At 41.9% G+C, this 9,736-nt stretch overlaps 1 protein-coding gene across 1 annotated transcript; it reads right to left on the reverse strand.

Moving 5' to 3' along the window:
• Positions 1 to 19: 19 nt before the first annotated feature.
• Positions 20 to 1,113, reverse strand: LOC133308373 (uncharacterized). The gene is made up of 3 exons (XM_061508993.1): positions 846 to 1,113; positions 166 to 503; positions 20 to 82 (listed from the first exon to the last, which is right to left on the reverse strand). Exons 1-3 carry the CDS (start codon positions 1,111 to 1,113, stop codon positions 20 to 22), a joined length of 669 nt encoding a protein of 222 aa, XP_061364977.1.
• Between the last annotated feature and the right edge of the window lie 8,623 nt (positions 1,114 to 9,736).

A 9,736-nucleotide genomic window follows, 5' to 3' on the forward strand; every position in this document is an offset into this window, starting at 1 on the left:
CATTATGGGTTGTCTCCAGTCATCTGTCGAGGTAATAACCATCACGCAACTCGGCGCTGTTATGCTTTGTTGTACCACAGTTCTGTGGTTGCCAGGGTTTTTGGTACTTGCCAATTTAGACAAGATATCAGCTCGGCAATTTTCCCCTCAAGGAATATGAGTAACCTGTACTTCATCGAAGCCGGCCATTATTTCTTGGACCTTACTCAAGTACTTCATCAGTAGAGGACCTTTGGTTTGGTACTTTCCCTCTATCTGCGAAGTTACCAACTGTGAGTCACTGAATATTTTCACCCTCTTAGCTGCGTGTTCTTTAGCCTGCATCAACCCGGCTATCAGAGCTTCGTATTCTGCTTGATTGTTCGAAGTCGGGAATCCCAAATTCAAGGAGTACTCTATTGTCACTCCTTCCGGGCTTTCAAGTATGATTCCTGCTCCACTTCCTTTATCATTAGAGGATCCATCTACGTAGACCTTCCATGCATCCCCATATTCATTATGCTCTGGTTCATTGGTGTTAGCTCCATTACGAAGTTGGCCAAAGCTTGTGACTTGATGGCCTTGCGACTTTCTTAAGTTATGTCGTACTCACTGAGCTCAATTGCCCAGTTAGTCATTCTTCCTGCCAGGTCCGGCTTATGCAACACCTGTCGTATAGGCTAATTGGTCATGACTATTATTTGATGTCCCTGAAAATATGGCCGCAATCTTCTAGCCGTGATCAGCAAGGCAAAAGCCACTTTTTCTATCTTCTGATATCTGACCTCCGCACCTTGCAAAGCTCTACTGATAAAGTAAACCGGCTCTTGGCCTTTGTCAATTTCCTTGATCAGTACTGCACTTACTGCCTCTTCCTCCACAGCCAGATACAAGATCAGAATGTCTCATGGTTCTGGCTTTGAGAGCACTGGTGGAGTTGCGAGACATCTTTTGACTTTTTTCGAACGCGGCTTGACACTCCGGGTTCCAGCCTCCTATTGCTTCCTTCTTTAATAGTTTAAACAATGGGAGGGCATTCTCAGCAGACTTTGGTAAGAATCGAGTTAACGCTGCTAGCCTACCCGTCAACTGCTGAACCTCCTTTTTATTCTGAGGTACCTTCATATCAAGCATGGCTTTACATTTGTCCGGATTTGCTTCAATCCCTCTATGGGTTAACATGAAACCCAAAAACTTTCCAGCCGGGACTCCGAAAACACACTTTACCGGGTTTAGACGGATTCAATATTTCTTGAGTTTTTGAAAAGTTTGTTCGAGATCCTGGACATGGTTTGTCATATCAAATGACTTGACGATCATATCGTCACTGTATACTTCCACATTTTTGCCCAGCTGATCCTCAAACACCCTATTCATCTTTGATAAGTTGCCCTTGAGTTTTTAAGCCCAAACGGCATCACATTGTAGCAGTAGTTGGCCTTTTCAGCAATAAAGGCGATTTTTTCTTGATCTCCTGGGTACATTAGAATCTGGTTGTAACCAGAATATGCATCCATGAAAGATAGCAATTGAAATCCAGCCGAGTTGTCTACCAGCTGGTCTATGTTGGGCATAGGGTAGGAGTCTTTTGGGAAGACCTTGTTCAAGTTCATATAATCAGTACAGACTCTCCACTTCCTGTTTGGTTTTTTCACCATCACCACGTTTGCCAACCATGTTGTATGTAAGGACCCACACCGTTAATTAAGGAAGTTAATTAATTAATTATTAGAAATAAGGAAATAATTTCATAATTGACCCTAATAATTAATATGAGGCTTAAATAATTATGTAAGTAAGTAATAATGCTGGAAGTCGCTTTTCTGACGAAAAGTGCAGATATCGGTTCTCCTACTCGGTATAAATGTGTACTGATGAAGTACCCCAGAAAATTATAATAAGCGCATGAATATTCCTAGAATAATATATAGGACTTGTAAAACGAATTTCAGGTCAAAATAATGAGAACTGGTGCCAGAACTGAAACTGGCTATGGAAAAGTGCGTACCGGAAAGGTGCTGCGAAAAATAAAATAAAAATATGACAAATCTTAGAAAAATGAGTAGGTTCAGATTTCAAAGTTTGGGATTAAATTGCTAAGCGTAGCAATTAGCGCTAATACAGTGCGATTAAGACTTAAGTGGCCTATAAATAGTAGGGGTGTTCGCGGTCTGGATTGGATCGGTTTTGGAAGCAAAAATCATCTGATCCAATCCCTTCGGTTTGATCATGTAATCATCCATTCGGTTTGGATTTTTTTTCAAATTCGATCCGATCCAATCCAATTTTTTCGGTTTGCATTGGATCGGTTTTCGGATTTTTTAATATCCTAAATTTGTTTCTTTTGTATATATTGACTTTGTAATTTTATTTTTTTTAAATACAAAAGCATCATTAAACGATAATATAGTTTTTCATTTTTGGGCAATGAGATATGAAGCTCTACATAGATTAAATTTTGTTAATGAGATATGACTAGGCTTTTTCTTGGATTTAGTTGATGGTTAATGGATCTTTGGTTTAGAAATTTTTGGGCAATGATTGGGGAAAAACCCAAGTAGATAGAGAGAAATTAATATATTGGAACGGTTTGGATTGGATCGATTTTCATTAATCAATCTGAAACCCGATCCAATCCAATTAAAATTTGCGATTTTTTTCTGTTTTCGACTTTTCGGTTTTCGGTTTATTCGGTTATCGGTTTTTCGATTCGGTTATTTCGGTTTGAATCGGTTTGGATTGGTTGATGAACACCCCTAATAAATAGCCTTGGCACATGATCCTAGGTCAGATTTTTGCACTCTATGTGAGTCATTTGCTGAAGCTCCTAACCAGCCACCCTTGCTGTAAGAACCCACACCGTTAATTAAGGAAAGTAATAAATTAATTATGTGAAATTAGGAAATAATTTCATAATTGACCTTAATAATTATAAGAAGGCTTAAATAATTATAGAAAGTAATTAAGAAGGCTGAAAGTCGCTTTTCTGACGAAAAGTGCAGATACCGGTTTTGCTACTCGGTATAAATACGTACCGATGAAGTATCCCGAAAAATTATAATAAGTGCATGAATATTCCTAGAATATTATATAGGACTTGTAAAACAAATTTTAGGTCAAAATAACGAGAACTGGTGCCAGAACTGGTACTGGCTATGGAAAAGTGCGTACTGGAAAGGTGCTGTGAAAAATAAAATAAAAATATGATAAATCTTAGAAAAATGAGTAGGTTCAGAATCCTAAATTTGGGATTAAGTTTCTAAGCGTAGCAATTAGCGCTAATACAGTGCGATTAAGTTTAAACCGGCTATAAATATGACTTTTGCACAAAACCCTAGGCATTTTACTATTGCTACGTGACCTTGGAGGCTGACCAGCCTTAGTGCACTATTCCATTGCCTTCCCTTCCCCATTTCTTGAGCCTTGAGACCATTTCCTTCATGAAATCTTCTCCAAAACACTTGGTGTGAGTGAGGATTACCATTGGGGGTGAGTGTTGGCCTTGTTTCTGAACCTTGGGTCTCTGTTTGGAGAGTTTAAGGGGTTGTTTCTGAGTTGTATCGTGTGGAAGTGTTTCCTTTGGTTGTGGGAGCTCCAAGAAGCTAACTTTGTGAAGAAAGGACCTTGCCTGTGTGGTATTTTCGTGTACTTTTGGAGTGAGCACGTTGGAGCTGACTTGTGAGCTCCAAGAGCACCTTTGGTTTGCTGTTTAGAACCTTCGGTAAGTGTCACCACCTTGATCATGAGTTTTAATGTTTAAAAGAGGAGTCTTGGCATGTTTAATGGGTTAGTTAAGTAACCAACCAATATATGAACCTAAATGGGCTTAAAGATGCATGCTTTAACGTGTACGAGTGTTAAAAATGGAACCTTGAGAGTGATATCTCGCGAAATGCAGAAACTGCATTCTGTCGCGAAATATCCAGATATGATATCTGGATATTGGTATCCGGATATGGGGTCTTGAGATATCTGAATATGGACATTCGGATATGATATCCGGATATGGCCCCAACTTATATCCGGATATTCTGGATTTCCGAGAACAGTAGCGGTACTGTTCATACAGAACTGAGTTATGGGTTTGTGGACCCAAGATTGATGAAGTCGAACTTCGGTAATGACTTGTTAAGTCAGAATCTTAGTGATGATGGGCTTGTGGCTTTGTGAGGGGCCTAAAAACATGAAATGCAAAGGAAAGTTCTTTATGTCATATGCTTGTAGAGTATGATTACTGATATGATTGTTGGTCTAAAACATATTGTGATCTTGCTGTTTGTGGACTTTGAGCCTTTGTGGACTCTTGTGTGGATAGTTAGCTTAAGAGGTAAGCTTTCGTATCCTCGGTTTAGCCATTGTTTGTTCTACCATGTCCCATGGGGGATGGTTTATATGCATGATGTGTTTTCATGTACTGTTTTATTGAAATGCTATGGAGCTGTTAAGTACAAAATGCTTATGATATGTATTTGGTGTTTCGCCTAGCTAGGAAGCCATGGGGTAGTCCTGGGGGCGGGTACAACATGGGCATGTACTGTGTGGGTAATAGACGTATTCCTGTACTTCTCTGATCAATAGAATAGTTATAACACACATGACATGATTATATGCTGCATTGCACTGGTTTTGGAACTGATATTGAATTACTGCTTTTAGAACTTATATTGCACATGTAAGTGAGCTTGGGGTGGAAGATCTTTGAGGACCCCTTGTCTTACTGAGATTTCTGTTTAGAGATCTCACTCCACATTTGGGGCGCTTATTTCAGGTTCAGGTAATGCGGGGGTTGAGACCTCCAACGGCAGAAGGCCGAAGCTTAGCTGATTTATATGCTGTTATGCTGATTATGTTGGATGCTGGATTATGTCTGTTGCCATTTGCTGTTAACTTTATGATTTTATTGTTGTTGTTGTTGAGACCTTGTTTGGCTTTGTTGCCTTATTTGGTGAGCTTGGGGATTGTCCATGCCACACTGTTTGATTATGTCTTACTTTAGCTCTGAGTTGTAATAATGTATCAGGATTATGTCCGGACTACGTGTTGTAGTTTCGTGATTTTAGATACTCACAGTTATTTATTAATGAGGTATTTCAGTTAGCTGTCTGTTGCAACTTACATACAGGCGATGTTTTTATGGAATTGATTAAGTAGTCAACTTGGCTAAGTTTAATGACATCATAATTTAAAAGAAAAAGAATATTCCGTATTTTAAATTAAGTGTGGCTTAATACGATGACATGTTAACAAGCTGGGTATACACAAGGTGTTACACTTGCCACCTTCTCCTCTCTTCATTTGTGAGCCAAGGAGCCACCCTTTCTTCATGAAACCTTCACCCAAACACCATTATTGAGTGTGCTTTGGTCTTGTGAGTGAGTAAAATGTAACACCCCGTGTATACCCGGTAGTGTTATCATACTATCGTATTAAGCTGCGCTTAATTAAAAATGCGGAAAATCTTTTTCTTTTCAATTATGACGTCATTATACTTAGCCAAGTTGATTACTTAATCAATTTCATAAAATACCGCCTGTATGTAAATTGCAAATAAACATCTAACTGAAATACCTCATAACATAGATAAAGTGAGTATCTAAAATCACGGATCTACACACGTAGTCCGGACAATATTCTGATACATTAATACAATTCCAACTAAAACAAGGGATAAACGAGTCTACGTGGCATGGACAATCCCCATGCTCACCAATCAACGACATAAACAAGCAAGTCTCAACATAATAACCCAAATCCATAAAGAAGCTAAAAGCATAAAAGTAGCATGCATAACTAGCATCCAACAAGTCAGCATATAATAACAACAATATCTAACTCAGCTCCGGTCTCCTGGGGCCTCAACCCCAACAATACCTGATCCTGAAATAAGCATTCCCCAAACGTGGGGTGAGATCTCTAAACCAGAAATCTCAGTAAGACAAGGGGTCCTTAAGGATCTTCCACCCCAAGCTCACTTACATGTGCAATATAAGTTCGAAAAACATTTATATCAATATAAGTTCCAAAACTATGCAGTGCAACAGATATTCATGCCATGTGTGTTATAACTATTCTACTGCCCAGAGAAATGTAGGAATACGTCTATACCTACATGTAGTACAAGGAACACCGCTTGCACCTCACCCACAGCCTCACCATATTGTATGTACTACATACTCAGGCTTACCGTATAGGTTGAACACCACATGCATATCATAAAGGCACTAGCATATAACAGCTCAATAGCATTTTCAAAACATCAAAAGCATTTAACACAGCATGCATATAACCATACCCTCATGGGACATGGTGGAACCACAACATGGCTAAACCGACGACACGAAAGCTTACCTTGCAAGCTCACTATCCAATGCCAAGAGTCCACAATCTCAAGGTCCAAACACAGCAGTATCACAATCTGTTATGGACCAATAGTATATCATTAAGCATGCACCACAAGCATACAACTTAAAGACAACACCTTTCTGTTACGTTTTACGTCTTAAGGCTTCACACAAGCCATAAGCCCTTAATCACATGATTCTGACTTAATTCAATTAAAACAGAAGTTCAACTTCATCAATCTAGGGTCCACAAACCCCCAGTAGCCTACTGTACACACAGCACAGCTACTGTTCTACGAAATCCCAGAATATCCGAATATTCCTCGGGGACATATCCGGATATCCAATATCCGGATATTTCTCTGGCAATATCCGGATATCTATATCCGGATATCCAGATCCCCATATCAGGATATTAATATCCAGATATCCATATCGGGATATCAATATCCGGATATTTCACGGGCAAATATCCGGATATTTAGCGACAGAATGCAGTTTCTGCATTTCATGAAGATATCCTTCAAAGGTTCCATTTTTACCAATTACAGAAGCCTAAACATGCATTTCTAGGTGTGTTTGACATTACCGCAAGTCAGGTTATCATCTTTTAACCATTATATGCATCAAGGTTCCATTTTTAGGCATAAAAACTCAAGATCAAGTTGAGGTACATACTCAAGGCTTCAAAGCAGAAACAAGGGCTGCTCTTGGAGCTCACAACCAGCTCCAACAAACTGACTACACAAGACCAACGAAAATGCCACAAAGCTTGGCCCTTTCTTCACAAAGGAAGCTCCTTGAAGTTTCACAAACCAAGAAGATGACTCGACAACCCCCAACTCAACAAGACAGCACCTCGAACTCACTAAGACAACAACACAACTCAGAACATAAGCAACACACCTCAACCTCAAGCTCCCTTTTGGGCCTCTGCCATAACCTCATCGGTCAACGAACCTCGAGGAACCACGATCCTCTATTGAAACAAAAGAAGTCCATCATCATTCCAAGACACATCGTCTTGGTTCTTCACATAATCCATACACTCTCTCTGAACTTGTTCCTCTTTGATATTTTCTAACAGCTCATTCACGACGTCTGCTGCCTCCATCTCGAGAAGTGCACTCCCACACGGAGCGGTCACTGCCAGGTTTCGAAACTTCTCAACCACATCAAAGTTACCAAGTAACAAACTGGATGAGCTCCCGGGTTTCCGGCTCAAAGCATCAGCTACCACATTGGCCTTGCCAGGATGGTACATCAACTCAAAGTCGTAATCCTTTATGAACTCCATCCATCTCCTCTGCCTCATGTTCAGCTCTTTCTGGTCGAAAAGATACTTCAAACTCTTGTGGTCACTGAACACCACAAACTTCAAACCAAACCGATAATGCCTCCAAATCTTGAAAGCAAACACAATAGCAGCCAACTCCAAGTCATGAGTAGGGTAGTTCTCCTCTTGAGGCTTCAACTGCCTCGAAGCATAGGCAATCACTTTGTCCAATTGCATCAACACACAACCTAGCCCCTTTCCGGAGGCGTCAGTGTAAAGCTCAATCTCAAGCGCAGGATCAAGAAGGACCAACACAGGTGCAGTAGTCAGTCTCTCTTTCAACTCCTGAAAACAAACCTCACACTCGTGAGTCCACACAAACGGAGTCTCCTTCCGGGTAAGACGAGTCAAAGGGAGAACCATCGTGGAGAAACCCTTGATGAAAATCCGATAGTAACCTGCCAAACCCAGAAAGCTCCTCACTTCCGTAACTGTCTTGGGACTCTCCCAATCCAGTACGGCCTCGATCTTGTTCGAATACACTGCAACTCCTTCAGCAGAAATCACATGCCCAAGGAACTTCACAGACATGAGCCAAAACTCACATTTGGAAGGCTTCGCATACAACTTCTTCTCCTTCAGCACTTGCAGAATAGTTCTCAAATGCCCCACATGCTCCTCCTCTGTCTTGGAGTAAATCAAACTATCGTCAATGAAGACGATCACAAACTGATCCAGGTACGGCTGGAAAATCCTGTTCATGTAATCCATGAACACAGCAGGTGCATTGGTGAGTCCAAACGGAATCACCAAATACTCAAAATGACCGTATCTCGAACGAAATACGGTCTTAGGGACATCCTCTGGCTTTACCCGAATCTGATGGTATCCGAATCGGAGATCAATCTTGGAATAAACGCAAGCACCCCTGAGCTGATCCAACAGATCATCAATCTGAGGAAGGGGATACTTGTTCTTGATCGTCACCTTGTTCAGCTGCCTGTAGTCGGTGCACAATCGCATAGTCCTGTCCTTCTTCTTCACAAAGATGACCGGTGCTCCCCAAGGAGACACACTCGGTCTAATGAAATCCTTCGCTGAAAGATCCTCAATATGCTTCTTCAGCTCTGCCAGCTTCGGTGGCGACATCCGTATGGAGCTAAAGAAATAGGCCCCACACCAGGCAACAGATCAATGGAGAACTCCATCTCCCTCTGTGGCGGAAACTCAGGAATCTCCTCAGGAAACAGCTCAAGGAATTCCCTCACCACAGGAATGCCAGTGATATCCTCCTGTGTCCCACTCACCAGACCTCCCAACATGACATATCCAAATGCCCCAGCTCTCAAGGCTCTCCTAGCCTGCAGCAAAGAAATGTACGGTGAGGAACTAGCTGTGGAATCACACGGAGACATCATCACATGCTTGGCACAACAGTCAATCAATGCACATTTCCTGGACAACCAATCCATGCCCAGAATAACCTCCAAGTTGGCCATCAGCAATCCTATCAGATCTACCGAGAACTCACGACCCTCCCACTGAAACAAGACATCTCGATGTACAGTGGTAGAATCACACTTTTCTCCGGTGGCGGTGGTCACCCGCAACGGTGGAGAAAGCACAGACATGGACAACTCAAGCCCTACAGCAATCGGGGTTGCAACAAAAGAATGCGTAGTCCCAGAGTCAAATAAGACATCAACAGATGATGCACCAATAATAACAGTACCTCTGACAAGGTTCAGAGCTCGATTTGACTGCTGACGATCCAGGGTATAAACACGCCCAGTAGACGGTGGCACTGCCGGTGCCGAAGTAGGTGGAAGGGGCACTGCCTGCACTGCAGTAGCTCTCGCCGTCGACGACGGACAATCTCTGGAGAAGTGGCCTTCCTTGCCACACTGAAAGCAAACCAACTGGCCGGTAGAACACGGCCCAAAATGAGTCTTCCCGCATCCCGAACACATGGGAGCAGGAGGTCTCACTGCACTCCCTTGAGCAAAAGTCCTCTTAAACTGATTCGGCGCTTGCCGAGCTGCCAACTTCTTTCCCTTGCCCTTGTTCCCAAACTTCCTGTCCCTCCAAGAAGTGGAACTACCAGCTACTACCTTCGTCGCCTCTGCAACCTTGGCCTTCT

This window comes from Gastrolobium bilobum, unplaced genomic scaffold, assembly GCF_033153095.1.
Source record: "Gastrolobium bilobum isolate Gb01-03AN ecotype WA unplaced genomic scaffold, APGP_CSIRO_Gbil_v1 utg2951, whole genome shotgun sequence".
Lineage (NCBI taxonomy): Eukaryota > Viridiplantae > Streptophyta > Magnoliopsida > Fabales > Fabaceae > Gastrolobium > Gastrolobium bilobum.